Here is a 27814-nt window from a genome sequence, read left to right as displayed (position 1 = left end):
ACAGAGTGAGCAGGTAAGACAGAGTGAGAAGGTGAGACAGGTAGAGTGAGCAGGTAAGACAGACAGAGTGAGCAGGTGAGACAGACAGAGTGAGCAGGTGAGACAGGCAGAGTGAGCAGGTGAGACAGGCAGAGTGAGCAGGTGAGACAGGTAGAGTGAGAAGGTGAGACAGGCAGAGTGAGCAGGTGAGACAGGCAGAGTGAGCAGACAGGCAGAGTGAGCAGGTGAGACAGACAGAGTGAGCAGGTGAGACAGGTAGAGTGAGCAGGTAAGACAGACAGAGTGAGCAGGTAAGACAGAGTGAGCAGGTGAGACAGGCAGAGTGAGCAGGTGAGACAGACAGAGTGAGCAGGTGATACAGGCAGAGTGAGCAGGTGAGACAGGTAGAGTGAGCAGGTGAGACAGGTAGAGTGAGCAGGTGAGACAGACAGAGTGAGCAGGTGAGACAGGCAGAGTGAGCAGGTGAGACAGGCAGAGTGAGAAGGTGAGACAGGCAGAGTGAGCAGGTGAGACAGGCAGAGTGAGCAGACAGGCAGAGTGAGCAGGTGAGACAGGCAGAGTGAGCAGGTGAGACAGACAGAGTGAGCAGGTGAGACAGGCAGAGTGAGCAGGTGAGACAGGCAGAGTGAGCAGGTGAGACAGGCAGAGTGAGCAGGTGAGACAGGCAGAGTGAGAAGGTGAGACAGGCAGAGTGAGCAGGTGAGACAGGCAGAGTGAGCAGACAGGCAGAGTGAGCAGGTGAGACAGACAGAGTGAGCAGGTGAGACAGGCAGAGTGAGTAGGTGAGACAGAGTGAGCAGGTGAGACAGACAGAGTGAGCAGGTGAGACAGGCAGAGTGAGCAGACAGGCAGAGTGAGCAGGTGAGACAGGCAGAGTGAGCAGGTGAGACAGGCAGAGTGAGCAGACAGGCAGAGTGAGCAGGTGAGACAGGCAGAGTGAGCAGACAGGCAGAGTGAGCAGGTGAGACAGGCAGAGTGAGCAGGTGAGACAGGCAGAGTGAGCAGGTGAGACAGGCAGAGTGAGCAGACAGGCAGAGTGAGCAGGTGAGACAGGCAGAGTGAGCAGGTGAGACAGGCAGAGTGAGAAGGTGAGACAGGCAGAGTGAGCAGGTGAGACAGGCAGAGTGAGCAGACAGGCAGAGTGAGCAGGTGAGACAGACAGAGTGAGCAGGTGAGACAGGCAGAGTGAGTAGGTGAGACAGAGTGAGCAGGTGAGACAGACAGAGTGAGCAGGTGAGACAGGCAGAGTGAGCAGGTGAGACAGGCAGAGTGAGCAGGTGAGACAGGCAGAGTGAGCAGGTGAGACAGGTAGAGTGAGAAGGTGAGACAGGTAGAGTGAGCAGGTGAGACAGGTAGAGTGAGCAGGTAAGACAGACAGAGTGAGCAGGTAAGACAGAGTGAGAAGGTGAGACAGGTAGAGTGAGCAGGTGAGACAGGTAGAGTGAGCAGGTAAGACAGACAGAGTGAGCAGGTAAGACAGAGTGAGCAGGTGAGACAGGCAGAGTGAGCAGGTGAGACAGACAGAGTGAGCAGGTGATACAGGCAGAGTGAGCAGGTGAGACAGGTAGAGTGAGCAGGTGAGACAGGTAGAGTGAGCAGGTGAGACAGACAGAGTGAGCAGGTGAGACAGGCAGAGTGAGCAGGTGAGACAGGCAGAGTGAGAAGGTGAGACAGGCAGAGTGAGCAGGTGAGACAGGCAGAGTGAGCAGACAGGCAGAGTGAGCAGGTGAGACAGGCAGAGTGAGCAGGTGAGACAGACAGAGTGAGCAGGTGAGACAGGCAGAGTGAGCAGGTGAGACAGGCAGAGTGAGCAGGTGAGACAGGCAGAGTGAGCAGGTGAGACAGGCAGAGTGAGAAGGTGAGACAGGCAGAGTGAGCAGGTGAGACAGGCAGAGTGAGCAGACAGGCAGAGTGAGCAGGTGAGACAGACAGAGTGAGCAGGTGAGACAGGCAGAGTGAGTAGGTGAGACAGAGTGAGCAGGTGAGACAGACAGAGTGAGCAGGTGAGACAGGCAGAGTGAGCAGGTGAGACAGGCAGAGTGAGCAGACAGGCAGAGTGAGCAGGTGAGACAGGCAGAGTGAGCAGGTGAGACAGGCAGAGTGAGCAGACAGGCAGAGTGAGCAGGTGAGACAGGCAGAGTGAGCAGACAGGCAGAGTGAGCAGGTGAGACAGGCAGAGTGAGCAGGTGAGACAGGCAGAGTGAGCAGGTGAGACAGGCAGAGTGAGCAGACAGGCAGAGTGAGCAGGTGAGACAGGCAGAGTGAGCAGGTGAGACAGGCAGAGTGAGAAGGTGAGACAGGCAGAGTGAGCAGGTGAGACAGGCAGAGTGAGCAGACAGGCAGAGTGAGCAGGTGAGACAGACAGAGTGAGCAGGTGAGACAGGCAGAGTGAGTAGGTGAGACAGAGTGAGCAGGTGAGACAGACAGAGTGAGCAGGTGAGACAGGCAGAGTGAGCAGGTGAGACAGGCAGAGTGAGCAGACAGGCAGAGTGAGCAGGTGAGACAGGCAGAGTGAGCAGGTGAGACAGACAGAGTGAGCAGGTGAGACAGGCAGAGTGAGCAGACAGGCAGAGTGAGCAGGTGAGACAGGCAGAGTGAGCAGACAGGCAGAGTGAGCAGGTGAGACAGGCAGAGTGAGCAGGTGAGACAATGTTACCTGTGTCTTGTAGAGCTCACTAGTCAGGGCATCCTTCACTTGCTGGCATTCTCTTGAAGGCACTGAGTAGCTCAAGTTGATGATCAACTGGTGCTTGGGAGGTGATGTGTCTGCAAGCAAATATTGTGTTGGTTCATTCAACATGGTCATGACAGACCAACAACATGACAAACAATAACATGACAGACAACAACATGACTGACCAACAACATGACAGACCAACAACATGACAGACCAACAACATGACAGACCAACAACATGACAGACAACAACGTGACAGACCAACAACATGACAGACAGAACATGACTGACAGACCAACAACATGACAGACAACAACATGACAGACAACAACATGACAGACCAACAACATGACAGACAGACCAACAACATGACTGACAGACCAACAACATGACAGATCAACAACATGACAGACCAACAACATGACAGACAGAACATGACTGACAGACCAACAACATGACTGACAGACCAACAACATGACTGACAGACCAACAACATGACTGACAGAACAACACCATGACAGACCAACAACATGACTGACAGAACATAACAGACAGACCAAAACATGACAGACAGAACATAACAGACAGACCAACAACATGACAGACCAACAACATGACTGACAGAACATAACAGACAGACCAAAACACGACAGACAGAACATAACAGACAGACCAACAACATGACAGACCAACAACATGACTGACAGAACATAACAGACAGACCAAAACATGACAGACAGAACATAACAGACAGACCAACAACATGACAGACCAACAACATGACTGACAGAACATAACAGACAGACCAAAACATGACAGACAGAACATAACAGACAGACCAATAACATGACAGATCAACAACACGACTGACAGACCAACAACATAACAGACAGACCAACTAACAGACAGACCAAAACATGACAGACAGAACATAACAGACAGACCAACAACATGACAGACCAACAACATGACAGACCAACAACATGACTGACAGAACATAACAGACAGAACAACTTGACAGACCAACAACATAACAGACAGACCAACACCATGACAGACAACATACCCCCACAAGGTGATATCCTGTAAGGGAGAAATTTGTTTGGAGGGTCCCAGTTCCCCACTGGCCCGCAGGTGTGTATGACGGGACTGGGGATCGAGGGGGCATAGTTGGCCCGACAGGTGGGCCCACACTGTCTGTACTTGCTGTACGTTGCTGGACTACACAGCATGTTCTCAACATTGGCTGGACGTTCAGGGTCACTACACTCATCATCTGCAACACATTTGTTTAGTCAGGACCAGGCAACATATTGCGTGCTACAGAAATACATGTCACTAAACAAGTTAACTGGCGCAATGTTGCAAGACAGACTTACTTTGAACAAATATATCAAACAAACATAGGGCTTTGTTGCCATCACTGTTGGTTGCCTCAATGGCCACGTGGTATTTGCCCCAAACAAAAGTGCTGCCTTCATGACAAAATACAATCAGTTTTAACATATTATTTATAAGTGGTGTTGAATAAATATGCATGAAATCGTTAATTTTAAAATCTCCAACAACTTGTGCAATATCCACTGTCTTTAGCCAAATCCTCCATAACTTAAACCACACCCCAGTGATACTCTCACTGTCTTAAACCACACCTCACACCCATACTAAACCACACCTCACACCCATTCTAAACCACACCTCACACACTAAACCACACCTCACCCACACTAAACCACACCTCACCCACACTAAACCACACCTCACCCACACTAAACCACAACTCACCCACAACTCACCCACACTAAACCACAACTCACCCACACTAAACCACAACTCACCCACACTAAGCCACAACTCACCCACACTAAACCACAACTCACCCACACTAAACCACAACTCACCCACACTAAACCACACCTCACACACTAAACCACACCTCACCCACACTAAACCACAACACACCCATTCTAAACCACAACTCACCCACACTAAACCACAACTCACCCACACTAAACCACACCTCACCCACACTAAACCACACCTCCCACAGACTTAACCTCACTAAACCACACATCACACAGACTTAACCACACTAAACCACACCCCTTACCCACACTAAATCACACCTCACCCACACTAAACCACACCTCACACAGACTTAACCACACTAAACCACACCCCTTACTCACACTAAACCACACCTCCCACACAGGATATCCCACCTTAAGGCGTGTCATTAAGAGCGGTACCTGATTGAATGGAAGCGACCTGCGCAGGTTGGCCAGTGAAGCTGGGTGGATCCCAAAAGATTTGGGTCAACCTCTCCGTGTTGTATTTCAGCTGATCCCTGGGGCAAGATCCATTCACAACTTTTACCATGTTTTTACCTACAATGGCATTAGATGGATTACACAGATTAGATGGATTAGACGGATAGACAGTTTTATAAAATCAAACTAATTAGTTTAATATTATAACAATCCATAAGACAGTTTTATAAAACCAAACTAATTAGCCTAGTAAACCGACCTTAAGTACAAATTAGCCAATTAACAAACAAAATTGAAATGCTTGTACAAAAGTAACAGGACAGAAGCAACTCACCAGGTTGTACAGGTGGGGTAGTTGATGTAGCCAAACTGACAACTTACCAGGTTGCTGTGTGCAGGTGGGGTAGTTGATGTAGCCAAACTGACAACTCACCAGGTTGTACAGGTGGGGTAGTTGATGTAGCCAAACTGACAACTTACCAGGTTGCTGTGTGCAGGTGGGGTAGTTGATGTAGCCAAACTGACAACTCACCAGGTTGTACAGGTGGGGTAGTTGATGTAGCCAAACTGACAACTTACCAGGTTGCTGTGTGCAGGTGGGGTAGTTGATGTAGCCAAACTGACAACTCACCAGGTTGCTGTGTGCAGGTGGGGTAGTTGATGTAGCCAAACTGACAACTTACCAGGTTGTTGTGTGCAGGTGGGGTAGTTGATGTAGCCAAACTGACAACTTACCAGGTTGTTGTGTGCAGGTGGGGTAGTTGATGTAGCCAAACTGACAACTCACCAGGTTGTACAGGTGGGGTAGTTGATGTAGCCAAACTGACAACTCACCAGGTTGCTGTGTGCAGGTGGGGTAGTTGATGTAGCCAAACTGACAACTTACCAGGTTGCTGTGTGCAGGTGGGGTAGTTGATGTAGCCAAACTGACAACTTACCAGGTTGCTGTGTGCAGGTGGGGTAGTTGATGTAGCCAAACTGACAACTTACCAGGTTGCTGTGTGCAGGTGGGGTAGTTGATGTAGCCAAACTGACAACTTACCAGGTTGTTGTGTGCAGGTGGGGTAGTTGATGTAGCCAAACTGACAACTTTGATCCGCCTGAGAGGGAACTAATCTCCTGACTCCCACAGTATAGGCCAGCTCAGAACTCCAGCGCAGAATTGAGTTGGCAAAAAGTGCCGACACATTATTGTTGCCCACAATGGTCACCTGAAGCAATGGAACGTCTTTAAACATTCTTAAAGATGGCAGCTCTCTAGAGGCTTCAATTTATTCCACCCACCACTAGCCAGATGTATCAACGCCCCCCCCCCTCCCCAAGCCAGATGTATCAATTACCCCCCCCCCCCTAGCCAGATGTATCCATTACCCCCCCCCCCAGCCAGATGTATCAATTACCCCCCCCCCCCGCCAGATGTATCAACGCCCCCCCCCCCCAAGCCAGATGTATCAACACCCCACCCCCCAAGCCTGACGTATTAATGTACCCACATCATCTCTGTGCCCCCCCCCAAGCCTGATGTATTAATGTACCCACATCATCTCTGTGCCCCCCCCCCCAAGCCTGATGTATTAATGTACCCACATCATCTCTGTGCCCCCCCCCCCAAGCCTGATGTATTAATGTACCCACATCATCTCTGTGCCCCCCCCCCCCAAGCCTGATGTATTAATGTACCCACATCATCTCTGTGCCCCCCCCCCCCCAAGCCTGATGTATTAATGTACCCACATCATCTCTGTGCCCCCCCCCCCCAGCCTGATGTATTAATGTACCCACATCATCTCTGTGCCCCCCCCCCCCCAAGCCTGATGTATTAATGTACCCACATCATCTCTGTGCCCCCCCCCCCCCCCAAGCCTGATGTATTAATGTACCCACATCATCTCTGTGCCCCCCCCCCCAAGCCTGATGTATTAATGTACCCACATCATCTCTGTGCCCCCCCCCCCCCCAAGCCTGACGTATTAATGTACCCACATCATCTCTGTGGCCCCCCCCCCAAGCCTGATGTATTAATGTACCCACATCATCTCTGTGCCCCCCCCCCCAAGCCTGATGTATTAATGTACCCACATCATCTCTGTGCCCCCCCCCCCAAGCCTGATGTATTAATGTACCTACATCATCTCTGTGCCCCCCCCCCCCCCAAGCCTGACGTATTAATGTACCCACATCATCTCTGTGGCGCAGCACATTGGAGTAAATGGTGACCCTTGAAAGCTTGCCATAAAATCCTTCTCCTTCAACAGCTGCATTCTGGTTCAAGTCATATTTACTTCCTAGTACTAGCCAGAGGCTGAGGAAAGAACAAAAGTAGAGAATATTTTGACTAGCCAGAGGCTGAGGATAGAACAAAAGTAGAGAATATTTTGACTAGTCAGAGGCTGAGGATAGAACAAAAGTAGAGAATATTTTGACTAGTCAGAGGCTGAGGATAGAACAAAAGTAGAGAATATTTTGACTAGCCAGAGGCTGAGGATAGAACAAAAGTAGAGAATATTTTGACTAGTCAGAGGCTGAGGATAGAACAAAAGTAGAGAATATTTTGACTAGTCAGAGGCTGAGGATAGAACAAAAGTAGAGAATATTTTGACTAGTCAGAGGCTGAGGATAAAATGTATTGACTAGAAAGAGGCTGAGTGCTATATGAAGCTTAAATTGCCAGAGACTGATTTTGCTTCCATTACAGTACACTGTTAACAGAACTTAAGGTGACCTCATGAATTGCTACCACTATTTAAAATATTTTTAAAATGTAAAATTTTGTTCATTGAAATAAATTTTCAGCTTAACTAGATCAGGCTAGCTAAATAAGGTAAAGCTGTGAGTCTACATGTTTTTTAAGCCTAGGTTTTCTTTTTGTCCCAAAATCCCAACTTACTAGACATCCAATGTGGCAAGTGGAATAGGAATAGCTTGGCTGTTGATGGTGTCAACAATCAAGTTGATCTGGCCAGTTCCAGCATTGACATTCAGCACCAGGTAGTGCCACTTGCCGTCATTGTACCTGGTGCTGTGAGTGTAGGAGACATTGTGGCCTCCATGGCTGTAGTAAACACTTCGTTCATCCAGGGACAACACAAGTTGCTTCCCTCGCAGGCTGTTGGCTTGGCTGGGGGACGATCAGAACATTTGAATTTACATTTGAATGGCGTCTTGCACACATGGTACAGTAAACAATCAACACTCACAGTACAGTAAACAATTGACACTCATGGTACAGTAAACAATCAACACTCACAGTACAGTAAACAATCAACATTCATGGTACAGTAAACAATCAACACTCACGGTACAGTCAACAAAAGTTTCAACACTCACGGTACAGTAAACAAAAGTTTCATCACTCACGGTACAGTCAACAAAAGTTTCAACACTCACGGTACAGTCAACAAAAGTTTCAACACTCATGGTGCAGTAAACAAAAGTTTCAACACTCATGGTACAGTAAACAATCAACACTCATGGTACAGTTAACAAAAGTTTCAACACTCACAGTACAGTAAACAATCAACACCCATGGTACAGTAAATGATCAACACTCACAGTACAGTAAACAATCAACACTCACGGTACAGTAAACAATCAACACTCACTGTACAGTAAACAACCAACAATCACGGTACAGTAAACAATCAACACTCACGGTACAGTAAACAATCAACACTCATGGTACAGTAAACAATCAACACTCAAGGTACAGTAAACAATCAACACTCACGGTACAGTAAACAATCAACACTCACGGTACAGTAAACAATCAACACTCACGGTACAGTAAACAATCAACACTCACGGTACAGTAAACAATCAACACTCACGGTACAGTAAACAATCAACACTCACGGTACAGTAAACAATCAACACTCACGGTACAGTAAACAATCAACACTCACGGTACAGTAAACAATCAACACTCACGGTACAGTAAACAATCAACACTCACAGTACAGTAAACAATCAACACTCACGGTACAGTAAACAATCAACACTCACGGTACAGTAAACAATCAACACTCACGGTACAGTAAACAATCAACACTCACGGTACAGTAAACAATCAACACTCACGGTACAGTAAACAATCAACACTCACGGTACAGTAAACAAAGACAAGAATGTGCCTTTGCCGTTGGTCTCCCCAAACTGCAGCCAGACAGAGATGCTAAAGTTGGAGCTGTTGAGGGCAACAGGATACCTCAGGTACGCCATCCCTACCCTCCTTTTATCCTCAAACAGCAGATCAAAGTCTTGGTTCCAACCTGCAGCAACCATTTAGTCAAATCATGACCTAACCAACACCAAATGTTTTCTTATATCATGACCTAACCAACACCAAATGTTTTCTTATATCATGACCTAACCAACACCAACTGTTTTCTTATATCATGACCTAACCAACACCAAATTTTTTCTTATATCATGACCTAACCAACACCAAATGTTTTCTTATATCATGACCTAACCAACACCAAATGTTTTCTTATATCATGACCTAACCAACACCAACTGTTTTCTTATATCATGACCTAACCAACACCAAATGTTTTCTTATATCATGACCTAACCAACACCAACTGTTTTCTTATATCATGACCTAACCAACACCAACTGTTTTCTTATATCATGACCTAACCAACACCAAATGTTTTCTTATATCATGACCTAACCAACACCAAATGTTTTCTTATATCATGACCTAACCAACACCAACTGTTTTCTTATATCATGACCTAACCAACACCAAATGTTTTCTTATATCATGACCTAACCAACACCAAATGTTTTCTTATATCATGACCTAACCAACACCAACTGTTTTCTTATATCATGACCTAACCAACACCAACTGTTTTCTTATATCATGACCTAACCAACACCAAATGTTTTCTTATATCATGACCTAACCAACACCAAATGTTTTCTTATATCATGACCTAACCAACACCAACTGTTTTCTTATATCATGACCTAACCAACACCAAATGTTTTCTTATATCATGACCTAACCAACACCAAATGTTTTCTTATATCATGACCTAACCAACACCAACTGTTTTCTTATATCATGACCTAACCAACACCTATTGTTTTCTTATATCATGACCTAACCAACACCAAATGTTTTCTTATATCATGACCTAACCAACACCAACTGTTTTCTTATATCATGACCTAACCAACACCAAATGTTTTCTTATATCATGACCTACCTAACACCAGCCATTTTCTTATATCATGACCAAACCAACACCAAATGTTTTCTTATATCATGACCTACCTAACACCAGCCATTTTCTTATATCATGACCTACCTAACACCAGCCATTTTCTTATATCATGACCTAACCAACACCAACCATTTTCTTATATCATGACCTACCTAACACCAGCCATTTTCTTATATCATGACCTAACCAACACCAACTGTTTTCTTATATCATGACCTAACCAACACCAAATGTTTTCTTATATCATGACCTAACCAACACCAAATGTTTTCTTATATCATGACCTAACCAACACCAACTGTTTTCTTATATCATGACCTAACCAACACCAAATGTTTTCTTATATCATGACCTAACCAACACCAAATGTTTTCTTATATCATGACCTAACCAACACCAACTGTTTTCTTATATCATGACCTAACCAACACCAACTGTTTTCTTATATCATGACCTAACCAACACCAAATGTTTTCTTATATCATGACCTAACCAACACCAAATGTTTTCTTATATCATGACCTAACCAACACCAACTGTTTTCTTATATCATGACCTAACCAACACCAAATGTTTTCTTATATCATGACCTAACCAACACCAAATGTTTTCTTATATTATGACCTAACCAACACCAACTGTTTTCTTATATCATGACCTAACCAACACCAATTGTTTTCTTATATCATGACCTAACCAACACCAAATGTTTTCTTATATCATGACCTAACCAACACCAACTGTTTTCTTATATCATGACCTAACCAACACCAAATGTTTTCTTATATCATGACCTACCTAACACCAGCCATTTTCTTATATCATGACCAAACCAACACCAAATGTTTTCTTATATCATGACCTACCTAACACCAGCCATTTTCTTATATCATGACCTACCTAACACCAGCCATTTTCTTATATCATGACCTAACCAACACCAACCATTTTCTTATATCATGACCTACCTAACACCAGCCATTTTCTTATATCATGACCTAACCAACACCAACTGTTTTCTTTAATCATGACCTAACCAACACCAAATGTTTTCTTATATCATTGTGACCTGCTTAGGTCTCTTTATTTCTTTTTATTATTTAGTCTCCTGAGTTTTATTATTGACCTTGGGAGAATTATCAGTTCATTGGTACGCAGCGGTCAACTGAACTCAGTCACGGCAGGTGACTTGGATTTTAATCCTTGTCAGAACCTCGGCAATGGTTGTTTAGTATTGAGGATCCTTAACCGATCCTCGACCAATGGCCTTGCTACATTATAGTAGCCTCCCTTGGGTTTGATCTCTGATAAAAAAAAGGTCGAGACACAACTTCCCGAGTGGACTTTGACCTAGACTCCGGGAGGCAACAGTGCGGTGTGTGTGTGTGTGGTTTTTACTTGAATATTCAGTTCGTGGTGATATATATTAGTTCCTCACCATATGAGTTGTTTATCACTCCAGTGTTTAAGATACATTGTTTAGGTGTGATATTTCACAAAGTTGTGTGATTTTTCCAGTGTTAATGAGTTATTGCTTAGGTGTGTTATTTCACCAAGTATATGATCTTTCCAGGACTTATGATATTGTTTAAGTGTGATATTACACCAAGTTGTGTGATTATTCAAATGATTATGAGATGTTGCTTAGGTGTGTTATTTCACCAAGTTGTATGGTCATTCCAGGTTTATGATATTGTATTTAGGTGTGGTATTACACCAAGGCTTTACCTGTGACTTTAATCTCTAATTGTTAGAGATCTTACAGTATCATTGAGTTATCTGTGAGTGATATTTTTATGGTTTATTTATTGCTCTTAATGAAGTTTACTTTGGTGTTGACTTATTGACTATTGTACATTCTTGTGCATAAATTAAAATAGTAATTGTCAGTTTAACCTAAGTTGAGTTTCATCTATCCTACGTGTCAATACCCCTAGACTTTTGAGACAAGCCCACGTAGATGTAGTTGTGCTCATACTGTCCAGAAAGGTTTCTGTCTGACTACTTTAAACGAACCTGGGGACGTTCGCCGATTCTGCGTCTGACAGAAGGCGTCCGTTACATCATGACCTACCTAACACCAGCCATTTTCTTATATCATGACCTACCTAACACCAGCCATTTTCTTATATCATGACCTAACAAGCATGAATCTACTTACCCCTGTCACAATTCTCTCCGTCAGTATCCAATGGACATCTACAGAAAGTTTTGCCTTCCATGTCAATACACTGGGCACTAGGGACACATGTGCCTGGGCTACAGTCGTTTATGTTTATCTGGCACAAGTCTCCAGTGTAACCTGTTCATGAGTGGTCATCAGTAGCTCAGTGTTGGCACAGATTGTCAGTGATGTCAGAGATTGTCAGTGATGGCAGAGATTGTCAGTGTTGGCACAGATTGTCAAGTAGTTAACAATTGGACATAAGATGAAATTGGTCTAGTGGACAACCACAGACAACCAGAGATATTGGACAACCACAGACAACCAGAGATATTGGACAACCAGAGATATTGGACAACCACAGACAACCAGAGATATTGGACAACCACAGACAACCAGAGATATTGGACAACCACAGACAACCAGAGATATTGGACAACCACAGACAACCAGAGATATTGGACAACCACAGACAACCAGAGATATTGGACAACCAGAGATATTGGACAACCACAGACAACCAGAGATATTGGACAACCAGAGATATTGGACAACCACAGACAACCAGAGATATTGGACAACCACAGACAACCAGAGATATTGGACAACCACAGACAACCAGAGATATTGGACAACCACAGACAACCAGAGATATTGGACAACCACAGACAACCAGAGATATTGGACAACCAGAGATATTGGACAACCACAGACAACCAGAGATATTGGACAACCACAGACAACCAGAGATATTGGACAACCACAGACAACCAGAGATATTGGACAACCACAGACAACCAGAGATAGTGGACAACCAGAGATATTGGACAACCACAGACAACCAGAGATATTTGACAACCAGAGATAGTGGACAACCACAGACAACCAGAGATAATGGACAACCACAGACAACCAGAGATAGTGGACAACCACAGACAACCAGAGATATTGGACAACCAGAGATATTGGACAACCACAGACAACCAGAGATATTGGACAACCACAGACAACCAGAGATATTGGACAAACACAGACAACCAGAGATATTGGACAACCAGAGATATTGGACAACCACAGACAACCAGAGATATTGGACAACCACAGACAACCAGAGATATTGGACAACCACAGACAACCAGAGATATTGGACAACCACAGACAACCAGAGATAGTGGACAACCAGAGATATTGGACAACCACAGACAACCAGAGATATTTGACAACCAGAGATAGTGGACAACCACAGACAACCAGAGATAATGGACAACCACAGACAACCAGAGATAGTGGACAACCACAGACAACCAGAGATATTGGACAACCACAGACAACCAGAGATATTGGACAACCACAGACAACCAGAGATAGTGGACAACCACAGACAACCAGAGATATTGGACAACCACAGACAACCAGAGATATTGGACAACCACAGACAACCAGAGATAGTGGACAACCACAGACAACCAGAGATATTGGACAACCACAGACAACCAGAGATATTGGACAACCACAGACAACCAGAGATAGTGGACAACCACAGACAACCATAGATATTGGACAACCACAGACAACCAGAGATATTGGACAACCACAGACAACCAGAGATAGTGGACAACCAGAGATATTGGACAACCACAGACAACCAGAGATATTTGACAACCAGAGATAGTGGACAACCACAGACAACCAGAGATAATGGACAACCACAGACAACCAGAGATAGTGGACAACCACAGACAACCAGAGATAGTGGACAACCACAGACAACCAGAGATATTGGACAACCACAGACAACCAGAGATATTGGACAACCACAGACAACCAGAGATATTGGACAACCACAGACAACCAGAGATATTGGACAACCACAGACAACCAGAGATAGTGGACAACCAGAGATATTGGACAACCACAGACAACCAGAGATATTTGACAACCAGAGATAGTGGACAACCACAGACAACCAGAGATAATGGACAACCACAGACAACCAGAGATAGTGGACAACCACAGACAACCAGAGATATTGGACAACCACAGACAACCAGAGATATTGGACAACCACAGACAACCAGAGATATTGGACAACCACAGACAACCAGAGATATTGGACAACCACAGACAACCAGAGATATTGGACAACCACAGACAACCAGAGATATTGGACAACCACAGACAACCATAGATAGTGGACAACCACAGACAACCAGAGATATTGGACAACCAGAGACAACTAGAGATATTGGACAACCACAGACAACCAGAGATAGTGGACAACCAGAGATATTGGACAACCACAGACAACCAGAGATAGTGGACAACCAGAGATAGTGGACAACCACAGACAACCAGAGATATTGGACAACCACAGACAACCAGAGATAGTGGACAACCAGAGATAGTGGACAACCACAGACAACCAGAGATATTGGACAACCACAGACAACCAGAGATATTGGACAACCACAGACAACCAGAGATATTGGACAACCACAGACAACCAGAGATATTGGACAACCACAGACAACCAGAGATAGTGGACAACCAGAGATATTGGACAACCACAGACAACCAGAGATATTGGACAACCACAGACAACCAGAGATATTGGACAACCACAGACAACCAGAGACAGTGGACAACCACAGACAACCAGAGATATTGGACAACCAGAGACAACCAGAGATATTGGACAACCACAGACAACCAGAGATATTGGACAACCACAGACAACCAGAGATATTGGACAACCACAGACAACCAGAGATATTGGACAACCACAGACAACCAGAGATAGTGGACAACCAGAGATAGTGGACAACCACAGACAACCAGAGATAGTGGACAACCACAGACAACCAGAGATATTGGACAACCACAGACAACCAGAGATAGTGGACAACCAGAGATATTGGACAACCACAGACAACCAGAGATATTGGACAACCACAGACAACCAGAGATAGTGGACAACCAGAGATAGTGGACAACCACAGACAACCAGAGATATTGGACAACCACAGACAACCAGAGATAGTGGACAACCAGAGATATTGGACAACCACAGACAACCAGAGATAATGGACAACCACAGACAACCAGAGATAGTGGACAACCAGAGATAGTGGACAACCACAGACATCCAGAGATAGTGGACACTTACCTAGTGGACAAACACACTTAAAACCATCCAATGAAGGGATACATGTGGCACCATTCAGGCAGATGTTTGAGGTGTTGGAACAAAAGTTGACCACCAGCTCACAACGCTCCCCAGTATAAGAAGCTGTCAGATATATTGGCATTACATGAACACAAACATTAGACTTGATATTACATGAACAACATCAGACTTACCATTACATGAGCACCAACACAAACATCAATTTTAACATCATTAAATGAACACAAACATTAGACAACATTAAATGAACACAAACATTAGACAACATTACATGAACACAAACATTAGACTTAATATTACATGAACAACATCAGACTTACCATTACATGAGCACCAACACAAACATCAATTTTAACATTACATGAACACAAACATAAAACTTAACATTACATGAACACAAACATCACTTACCATTAAATGAACACAAACATTACTTACCATTACATGAACACAAACATCACTTACCATTAAATGAACACAAACATTACTTAACATTACATGAACACAAACATAAAACTTAACATTACATGAACACAAACATCACTTACCATTACATGAACACAAACATCACTTACCATTACATGAACACAAACATTACTTACCATTACATGAACACAAACATTACTTACCATTACATGAACACAAACATTACTTACCATTACATGAACACAAACATCACTTACCATTACATGAACACAAACATTACTTACCATTACATGAACACAAACATCACTTACCATTACATGAACACAAACATTACTTACCATTACATGAACACAAACATTACTTACCATTACATGAACACAAACATTACTTACCATTACATGAACACAAACATTACTTACCATTACATGAACACAAACATCACTTACCATTACATGAACACAAACATTACTTACCATTACATGAACACAAACATTACTTACCATTACATGAACACAAACATCACTTACCATTACATGAACACAAACATCACTTACCATTACATGAACACAAACATTACTTACCATTACATGAACACAAACATTACTTACCATTACATGAACACAAACATTACTTACCATTACATGAACACAAACATTACTTACCATTACATGAACAGAGACTGTTTGGTTCAAGACAAGCACCTCCCAGACAAGGATTGGCAACCTGGCATACCGAGGTACTTGAGCTACAGTTTTTCCCAAAGGTATTGGGTCTACAGCTATATTTAAAAATGTGATCAGTTTAAAAAAGGTATTGGGTCTACAGCTATATTTAAAAATGTGATCAGTTTAAAAAAGGTATTGGGTCTACAGCTATATTTAAAAATGTGACCAGTTTAAAAAAAGGATTGGGTCTACAGCTATATAAATGTGATCAGTTAATATTTAAGCTGTAAATACTGCCCAACCTGCAGTAGTAGTCATCAAAGAGATCTGTGCAGGGTGCGGCATGAGAACAGGGTGTACTGCCACATTCGTTGATCTCCTCCTGACAGTTACCTCCCCTCCAGCCTCTGGGACAGTGACATTTATATCCGTTGACCAGATTCTCACACCCTGCGTCGTGTAGACAAGGCATGGGGGAGCACTCATCAACATCAATCTAGGCAGGGAGAGAAATGTTCCTAAACAACATTTGCTGGAAAATGAATGCCCAAAGAAACAAACAAGGCTCACAACAAAATGAATGCCCAAAGAAACAAACAAGGTTCACAAGACAACTGGAGCCTTACATACTGGTATCTTACCTGGCAAAAAGTTCCAGTGTAGCCTGGCTTGCATTCACAGGTGTATTGATTGAGCAGGTTACGACACTGACTTGTGTTGTTGACACTGCAGTTGTTTGTCTGACATTCATCAATGTCTACCTCACAACTGGGGCCTGAAACATTACACACATATATGGATGTATATCTTGATATAATATATGGATGTATATCTTGATATAATATATGGATGTATATCTTGATATAATATATGGATGTATATCTTGATATAATATATGGATGTATATCTTGATATAATATATGGATGTATATCTTGATATAATATATGGATGTATATCTTGATATAATAAATCAAGAATGCTAATCTTGTTCTTTTGAAAGTCATGCTATTCTTGTTCTTTTGAAAGTCATGCTATTCTTGTTCTATTGAAAGTCATGCTATTCTTGTCCTTTTGAAAGTCATGCTATTCTTGTTCTTTTGAAAGTCATGCTATTCTTGCCCTTTTGAAAGTCATGTGTTCCTTGTTCTATTGAAAGTCATGCCTTTCTTGTTCTTCTATCTTCGATTAAAATTAAGACAAAGAAACTTTTGCATGCCTAAAAAGTTAGTCCAGGCCAGAAAAGGGTTAAAGACAACTTTTATATTTCTAGGATTTTAGCTGGTGCAAATTGGGGATAAAACAGGAAAGATTACAAGAATGGTCAGAGTTTTATTAATGACAAATTAGGCTTACACTAATTGCTTTATAACTGATGCTACAATTGATCCAAATGCCAGTACAACCATACAGGTACATGCCATATATATATTTATATATATAGGCCAATGTAGAATTTTTAAAATAATAATAATAATGCATTGGAAAATAAAATATTTTTATTTTAATCAATGTGTGTACCACATTTAAGACAGTTACACAGCTTAATAACTGAGGGTATATGTTACACAGCTTAATAAATGGAAGTATGTGGGTGAGTGTGGTAGAACTAGACAAGTTGGCTACGTAAGGCTAGGTGATGAAACTAGCCAAGTGTGTGCGAGTAGGTGTGTATATATGTGTGTGTGTGTGTGCTATGGCGCATGAGTGTTGAGGTAGTTGTGGTTTGGCATGGTCAGACAATTATCCAATGGCCTTTTAAATAGAACCTATTTTTTATAATTTGGTAATCATGTTCACATCAACTAATGAATTAATTTTATTTAGTTTTAAGCATATAAATTTAATTACGTAGCCTATAAAGCATAATTGTAATTAGGCACTGTTTTGACGGTATTAAGTTGCCAAAGTCAACAAAGTGAAGAGTTGATCTGACAGTTCTATCGCCGGCTGCCTTTATTTTCCCTAACTTGTGACAGTTGGACACGTAACAGAAAATGTGTTTTTATAACAGTAAATGTGTTTTTATATCACTTGGAAAACTGATGTAAGTGTTTTAATGATGACAGCGTTTTGACCAAGTAATGACTGAAAAAAAATTGTGTTTAGTGGCAGAAAAATGGCAGGCTGTTATTGTGGTAGCTGTGTTGGGGGGGGGGGGGGGGGATCGGGGTAGATATTACATAATATGTGGGGGGAAAATGCTAAGGGAAAATTATTAAAACAACCCAGTAACTTTAAAAAAATTATTCTCCTTATTTTAACAAAATTTGGGTGGTCATAATTTTTGTAGCCGAAGTTTCAAACTCACTGAAGTGTGTAAATAGCGTTGTAAACTCATTGAAGTGTGTAAATAGTGTATTAAACTCATTGAAGTGTGTAAATAGCGTATCAAACTCATTGAAGTGTGTAAATAGCGTGAATTATTGAGCAGCCTTTAGAGCACAGATGTGATCTCTTACCTTGGTATCCTGTGCCTGTACAATCACAAGTGAAGCTGTTGACACCGTCTGTACAATTGCCACCATTTTGACAGGGCTGACTTCTGCACTCATCAATGTTGTGTTGACACACTGAGCCCCCATAACCTTCGGGGCAGGAGCATGTGGTGGACGCTCCACTGGACTTGCAAGTTCCATTATTGAAGCAAGGGTTGTTTAAACAAAGGTCTCTTGGTGAACAGCTCTGGTTCTTGAGGACTGAAAACATTTTCACACATCTCTCACAACTATACAACACTAAATAAATACAATCAGATATTTGTGTTTTATATTTTGTCATGTTTGTTTGAAATATTGGACTGTTGGTCCCACAGGCAAAATTTGATTTAGTAGACTAGGGCATACAGTCTGCCTTATTTGATGAGAAAAAAAAGTTTATAAACTTACCAACGGAATAATCCGTCTGTACATCACAAGCACAAATGAAAGAATTTTGAGCCTCGTCTTCAAAGCACTTGGAGTGGCCTCCACACTTGGTATCATTACATTCTAGAACTCTCTGCTGGCACTGGGGCCCAGCATATCCTGCAGCTGTGCTACAGTCACATGTAAACCTTCCTTCACCGTCAATACATGTCCCGTTATTGGCACAAGGGTTGGAGTAGCAGTCATCTAAATCAGAATCAATTCATTAGCTTTTATACAGTTATTGTGGGAGAAACAATTTAAAATATGTTTCATATGTAAGGCTAGGTGATGAAACTAGACAAGTTGGCTATTTAAGGCTAGGTGATGTATGTTGAAACACCATACCAACACTACTGTTACAGTTGAGGCCAGCATAACCAGGTGAGCAGATACAGGTGTAGCGGATGCCAAGAGACTTGCAGGTGCCACCGTTAAGGCAAGGCTGAGTAGAACAGAGGTCTTGGAAAGATTGACACCTTCAAATAGAGGGTAAGATTTATTGAACAAATGGACACATGCATACCACCTTACAGCAGTGAATGCCAGCTGTCATCTGTCCCTTACCATCTTACAGCAGTGAATGCAAGCTGTCATCTGTCCCTTACCATCTTACAGCAGTGAATGTAAGCTGTCATCTGTCCCTTACCATCTTATAGCAGTGAATGCAAGCTGTCATCTGTCCCTTACCATCTTATAGCAGTGAATGCAAGCTTTCATCTGTCCCTTACCATCTTACAGCAGTGAATGCAAGCTGTCATCTGTCCCTTACCATCTTACAGCAGTGAATGCAAGCTGTCATCTGTCCCTTACCATCTTACAGCAGTGAATGCAAGCTGTCATCTGTCCCTTACCATCTTACAGCAGTGAATGCAAGCTGTCATCTGTCCCTTACCATCTTACAGCAGTGAATGCAAGCTGTCATCTGTCCCTTACCATCTTACAGCAGTGAATGCAAGCTGTCATCTGTCCCTTACCATCTTACAGCAGTGAATGCAAGCTGTCATCTGTCCCTTACCATCTTACAGCAGTGAATGCAAGCTGTCATCTGTCCCTTACCATCTTACAGCAGTGAATGCAAGCTGTCATCTGTCCCTTACCATCTTACAGCAGTGAATGCAAGCTGTCATCTGTCCCTTACCATCTTACAGCAGTGAATGCAAGCTGTCCTTTACCATCTTACAGCAGTGAATGTAAGCTGTCATCTGTCCCTTACCACCTTACAGCAGTGAATGTAAGCTGTCCCTTACCTGTCTCCGCTGTACCCAGGTAAACAGTGACACCTGGCGGTGTTGACCAAATTCTCACACATGCCACCATTCTGACAATAGTTTTGGGTGCACGTCTTGTTGAGACCCTCACATAGGTAACCAAAAGTTCCTGTAATATTTGACACACAGAAAAACTTTACAAACAAGAAGCAATATTTTAAATAATATAATTGTAGAATTTACATTTAGTCATTATATAAGCCTACATGAATTTTTTTTTAAATGTCAGGATTGTTCAAATAGTTTTAAATGTTTTGCTGTTTATTTATTTCTTCTTCTTCAAAGATTTCCAGACAAAAGGTTTGGGTGGCTTACCTTGGGGACACAGACAGGTAAATTTGCTTACCTTGGGGACACAGACAGGTAAATTTGCTTACCTTGGGGACACAGACAGGTAAAGTTAAGTCCCTTTGATTGACATGTGCCACTGTTGTGACAAGGTGTGGAGGCACAGGGGTCAAAAGATTTATCACAATACTCTCCATACCAGCCTAGACAAGAGACAAAAGATTTATCACAATACTCTCCATACCAGCCTGGACATAGACAAAAGATTTATCACAATACTCTCCATACCAGCCTAGACAAGAGACAAAAGATTTATCACAATACTCTCCATACCAGCCTAGACATAGACAAAAGATTTATCACAATACTCTCCATACCAGCCTAGACATAGACAAAAGATTTATCACAATACTCTCCATACCAGCCTGGACATAGACAAAAGATTTATCACAATACTCTCCATACCAGCCTGGACATAGACAAAAGATTTATCACAATACTCTCCATACCAGCCTGGACATAGACAAAAGATTTATCACAATACTCTCCATACCAGCCTTGACATAGACAAAACAAAACAAACCTTCTAACACTATACAAACCTTCTAACACTATACAAACCTTCTAACACTATACAAACCTTCTAACACTATACAAACCTTCTAACACTATACAAACCTTCTAACACTATACAAACCTTCTAACACTATACAAACCTTCTAACACTATACAAACCTTCTAACACTATACAAACCTTCTAACACTATACAAACCTTCTAACACTATACAAACCTTCTAACACTATACAAACCTTCTAACACTATACAAACCTTCTAACACTATACAAACCTTCTAACACTATACAAACCTTCTAACACTATACAAACCTTCTAACACTATACAAATCTTTTACCACAGCTAATCATTATGAAAAAATAAAACTGTGGTGTTACATATACACATTCCTACAATCTAAGTCTACAGAAAGATGTTTTTTGACTGCTGGAGTTACCCAGCATGCCTCAGTTTTTAAAAATCTTACCTTGGTGACATACGCATGACATTGTGTGGGCCAAGATCTGCTGACAATCACCATTAATACACGTGCGGTTGCATGTTACTGATCCTGAAACAACAAACAGTTTGGTGAAACAACTTCAGAATCAGCAGAAATGAAAGTTTTTAGACAATAAGAGTAAACTGACATGAACTAAACTGAGCAGCACTGACCATTTAAACGGATACACTGGTTGACACTTGAACTGTTCATGTTTTCTGTGTACTCATCCTTCAAACATTCAGTACAGGACATTGACCCTGACTTGTCTGAGTAGAAATTTTTTGGGCAGGGAAGACAGGTGCCATGACCGTCAATCTCATTAAACTGTCCAGGTGGGCACGGAGCTGGTACGACAGGAACACAGGTGATATGACAGGAACACAGGTGATATGACAGGAACACAGGTGATATGACAGGAACACAGGTGATATGACAGGAACACAGGTGATATGACAGGAACACAGGTGATATGACAGGAACACAGGTGATATGACAGGAACACAGGTGATATGACAGGAACACAGGTGATATGACAGGAACACAGGTGATATGACAGGAACACAGGTGATAGGAACACAGGTGATATGACAGGAACACAGGTGATAGGAACACAGGTGATATGACAGGAACACAGGTGATAGGAACACAGGTGATATGACAGGAACACAGGTGATATGACAGGAACACAGGTGATAGGAACACAGGTGATATGACAGGAACACAGGTGATAGGAACACAGGTGATATGACAGGAACACAGGTGATAGGAACACAGGTGATATGACAGGAACACAGGTGATAGGAACACAGGTGATATGACAGGAACACAGGTGATATGACAGGAACACAGGTGATATGACAGGAACACAGGTGATAGGAACACAGGTGATAGGAACACAGGTGATATGACAGGAACACAGGTGATATGACAGGAACACAGGTGATATGACAGGAACACAGGTGATATGACAGGAACACAGGTGATATGGACAGGAACAGGTGATATGACAGGAACACAGGTGATATGACAGGAACACAGGTGATATGACAGGAACACAGGTGATATGACAGGAACACAGGTGATAGGAACACAGGTGATATGACAGGAACACAGGTGATATGACAGGAACACAGGTGATAGGAACACAGGTGATATGACAGGAACACAGGTGATATGACAGGAACACAGGTGATATGACAGGAACACAGGTGATAGGAACACAGGTGATATGACAGGAACACAGGTGATATGACAGGAACACAGGTGATACGACAGGAACACAGGTGAGAAGACAGGAACACAGGTGATATGACAGGAACACAGGTGATATGACAGGAACACAGGTGATATGACAGGAACACAGGTGATATGACAGGAACACAGGTGATATGACAGGAACACAGGTGACATGACAGGAACACAGGTGATATGACAGGAACACAGGTGATAGGAACACAGGTGATATGACAGGAACACAGGTGATATGACAGGAACACAGGTGATACGACAGGAACACAGGTGAGAAGACAGGAACACAGGTGATATGACAGGAACACAGGTGATAGGAACACAGGTGATATGACAGGAACACAGGTGATATGACAGGAACACAGGTGATATGACAGGAACACAGGTGATATGACAGGAACACAGGTGATATGACAGGAACACAGGTGATATGACAGGAACACAGGTGATAGGAAAACAGGTGATATGACAGGAACACAGGTGATATGACAGGAACACAGGTGATATGACAGGAACACAGGTGATATGACAGGAACACAGGTGATATGACAGGAACACAGGTGATATGACAGGAACACAGGTGATATGACAGGAACACAGGTGATATGACAGGAACACAGGTGATATGACAGGAACACAGGTGATATGACAGGAACACAGGTGATAGGAACACAGGTGATATGACAGGAACACAGGTGATAGGAACACAGGTGATATGACAGGAACACAGGTGATATGACAGGAACACAGGTGATAGGAACACAGGTGATATGACAGGAACACAGGTGATATGACAGGAACACAGGTGATACGACAGGAACACAGGTGAGAAGACAGGAACACAGGTGATATGACAGGAACACAGGTGATAGGAACACAGGTGATATGACAGGAACACAGGTGATAGGAACACAGGTGATATGACAGGAACACAGGTGATATGACAGGAACACAGGTGATACGACAGGAACACAGGTGAGAAGACAGGAACACAGGTGATATGACAGGAACACAGGTGATAGGAACACAGGTGATATGACAGGAACACAGGTGATAGGAACACAGGTGATATGACAGGAACACAGGTGATATGACAGGAACACAGGTGATACGACAGGAACACAGGTGAGAAGACAGGAACACAGGTGATATGACAGGAACACAGGTGATAGGAACACAGGTGATATGACAGGAACACAGGTGATATGACAGGAACACAGGTGATATGACAGGAACACAGGTGATATGACAGGAACACAGGTGATATGACAGGAACACAGGTGATAGGAAAACAGGTGATATGACAGGAACACAGGTGATATGACAGGAACACAGGTGATATGACAGGAACACAGGTGATATGACAGGAACACAGGTGATATGACAGGAACACAGGTGATATGACAGGAACACAGGTGATATGACAGGAACACAGGTGATATGACAGGAACACAGGTGATATGACAGGAACACAGGTGATATGACAGGAACACAGGTGATATGACAGGAACACAGGTGATATGACAGGAACACAGGTGATATGACAGGAACACAGGTGATATGACAGGAACACAGGTGATATGACAGGAACACAGGTGATATGACAGGTGATATGACAGGAACACAGGTGATATGACAGGAACACAGGTGATAGGAACACAGGTGATATGACAGGAACACAGGTGATATGACAGGAACACAGGTGATATGACAGGAACACAGGTGATATGACAGGAACACAGGTGATATGACAGGAACACAGGTGATATGACAGGAACACAGGTGATAGGAACACAGGTGATATGACAGGAACACAGGTGATAGGAACACAGGTGATATGACAGGAACACAGGTGATATGACAGGAACACAGGTGATAGGAACACAGGTGATATGACAGGAACACAGGTGATATGACAGGAACACAGGTGATACGACAGGAACACAGGTGAGAAACAGGAACACAGGTGATATGACAGGAACACAGGTGATAGGAACACAGGTGATATGACAGGAACACAGGTGATATGACAGGAACACAGGTGATATGACAGGAACACAGGTGATATGACAGGAACACAGGTGATATGACAGGAACACAGGTGATATGACAGGAACACAGGTGATAGGAAAACAGGTGATATGACAGGAACACAGGTGATATGACAGGAACACAGGTGATATGACAGGAACACAGGTGATATGACAGGAACACAGGTGATATGACAGGAACACAGGTGATATGACAGGAACACAGGTGATATGACAGGAACACAGGTGATATGACAGGAACACAGGTGATATGACAAGAACACAGGTGATATGACAGGAACACAGGTGATATGACAGAAACACAGGTGATATGACAGGAACACAGGTGATATGACAGGAACACAGGTGATATGACAGGAACACAGGTGATATGACAGGAACACAGGTGATATGACAGGAACACAGGTGATATGACAGGAACACAGGTGATAGGAACACAGGTGATATGACAGGAACACAGGTGATATGACAGGAACACAGGTGATAGGAACACAGGTGATATGACAGGAACACAGGTGATATGACAGGAACACAGGTGATATGACAGGAACACAGGTGATATGACAGGAACACAGGTGATATGGACAGGAACAGGTGATATGACAGGAACACAGGTGATATGACAGGAACACAGGTGATATGACAGGAACACAGGTGATATGACAGGAACACAGGTGATATGACAGGAACACAGGTGATATGACAGGAACACAGGTGATATGACAGGAACACAGGTGATATGACAGGAACACAGGTGATATGACAGGAACACAGGTGATATGACAGGAACACAGGTGATATGACAGGAACACAGGTGATATGACAGGAACACAGGTGATATGACAGGAACACAGGTGATATGACAGGAACACAGGTGATAGGAACACAGGTGATATGACAGGTGATATGACAGGAACACAGGTGATATGACAGGAACACAGGTGATAGGAACACAGGTGATATGACAGGAACACAGGTGATATGACAGGAACACAGGTGATAGGAACACAGGTGATATGACAGGAACACGGGTGATAGGAACACAGGTGATATGACAGGAACACAGGTGATAGGAACACAGGTGATATGACAGGAACACAGGTGATAGGAACACAGGTGATATGACAGGAACACAGGTGATATGACAGGAACACAGGTGATAGGAACACAGGTGATATGACAGGAACACAGGTGATATGACAGGAACACAGGTGATACGACAGGAACACAGGTGAGAAGACAGGAACACAGGTGATATGACAGGAACACAGGTGATATGACAGGAACACAGGTGATATGACAGGAACACAGGTGATATGACAGGAACACAGGTGATATGACAGGAACACAGGTGACATGACAGGAACACAGGTGATATGACAGGAACACAGGTGATATGACAGGAACACAGGTGATAGGAACACAGGTGATATGACAGGAACACAGGTGATATGACAGGAACACAGGTGATACGACAGGAACACAGGTGAGAAGACAGGAACACAGGTGATATGACAGGAACACAGGTGATAGGAACACAGGTGATATGACAGGAACACAGGTGATATGACAGGAACACAGGTGATATGACAGGAACACAGGTGATATGACAGGAACACAGGTGATATGACAGGAACACAGGTGATATGACAGGAACACAGGTGATAGGAAAACAGGTGATATGACAGGAACACAGGTGATATGACAGGAACACAGGTGATATGACAGGAACACAGGTGATATGACAGGAACACAGGTGATATGACAGGAACACAGGTGATATGACAGGAACACAGGTGATATGACAGGAACACAGGTGATATGACAAGAACACAGGTGATATGACAGGAACACAGGTGATATGACAGGAACACAGGTGATAGGAAAACAGGTGATATGACAGGAACACAGGTGATATGACAGGAACACAGGTGATATGACAGGAACACAGGTGATATGACAGGAACACAGGTGATATGACAGGAACACAGGTGATATGACAGGAACACAGGTGATATGACAGGAACACAGGTGATATGACAAGAACACAGGTGATATGACAGGAACACAGGTGATATGACAGGAACACAGGTGATATGACAGGAACACAGGTGATATGACAGGAACACAGGTGATATGACAGGAACACAGGTGATATGACAGGAACACAGGTGATAGGAACACAGGTGATATGACAGGAACACAGGTGATAGGAACACAGGTGATATGACAGGAACACAGGTGATATGACAGGAACACAGGTGATAGGAACACAGGTGATATGACAGGAACACAGGTGATATGACAGGAACACAGGTGATACGACAGGAACACAGGTGAGAAGACAGGAACACAGGTGATATGAC

General features: G+C 43.1%; 1 protein-coding gene across 3 annotated transcripts in view; it reads right to left on the bottom strand.

Moving 5' to 3' along the window:
* Positions 1–2656: 2656 nt before the first annotated feature.
* LOC131939664 (uncharacterized) overlaps positions 2657–27814 on the bottom strand; it is a gene marked incomplete at its 3' end in the record, with an annotated part of 114014 nt that continues 88856 nt past the window's right edge. For all 3 annotated transcript variants that reach the window (XM_059298124.1, XM_059298123.1, XM_059298125.1), the window contains 20 exon segments: positions 2657–2766; positions 3744–3953; positions 4057–4152; positions 4927–5064; positions 5990–6158; positions 7126–7249; positions 7835–8065; positions 9050–9215; positions 12346–12486; positions 15515–15637; positions 16624–16739; positions 16929–17122; positions 17268–17401; positions 19087–19323; positions 19513–19737; positions 19879–20009; positions 20781–20910; positions 21179–21292; positions 22132–22215; positions 22320–22493. In XM_059298124.1, the coding sequence (XP_059154107.1) occupies positions 2657–2766; positions 3744–3953; positions 4057–4152; positions 4927–5064; positions 5990–6158; positions 7126–7249; positions 7835–8065; positions 9050–9215; positions 12346–12486; positions 15515–15637; positions 16624–16739; positions 16929–17122; positions 17268–17401; positions 19087–19323; positions 19513–19737; positions 19879–20009; positions 20781–20910; positions 21179–21292; positions 22132–22215; positions 22320–22493 (3047 nt within the window).

Source organism: Physella acuta, unplaced genomic scaffold (assembly GCF_028476545.2).
Source record: "Physella acuta isolate Inbredline_101_S28 unplaced genomic scaffold, ASM2847654v3 ptg000288l, whole genome shotgun sequence".
Taxonomy (NCBI): Eukaryota; Metazoa; Mollusca; class Gastropoda; family Physidae; genus Physella; species Physella acuta.
This window is presented reverse-complemented; position numbering and strand designations above follow the sequence as displayed.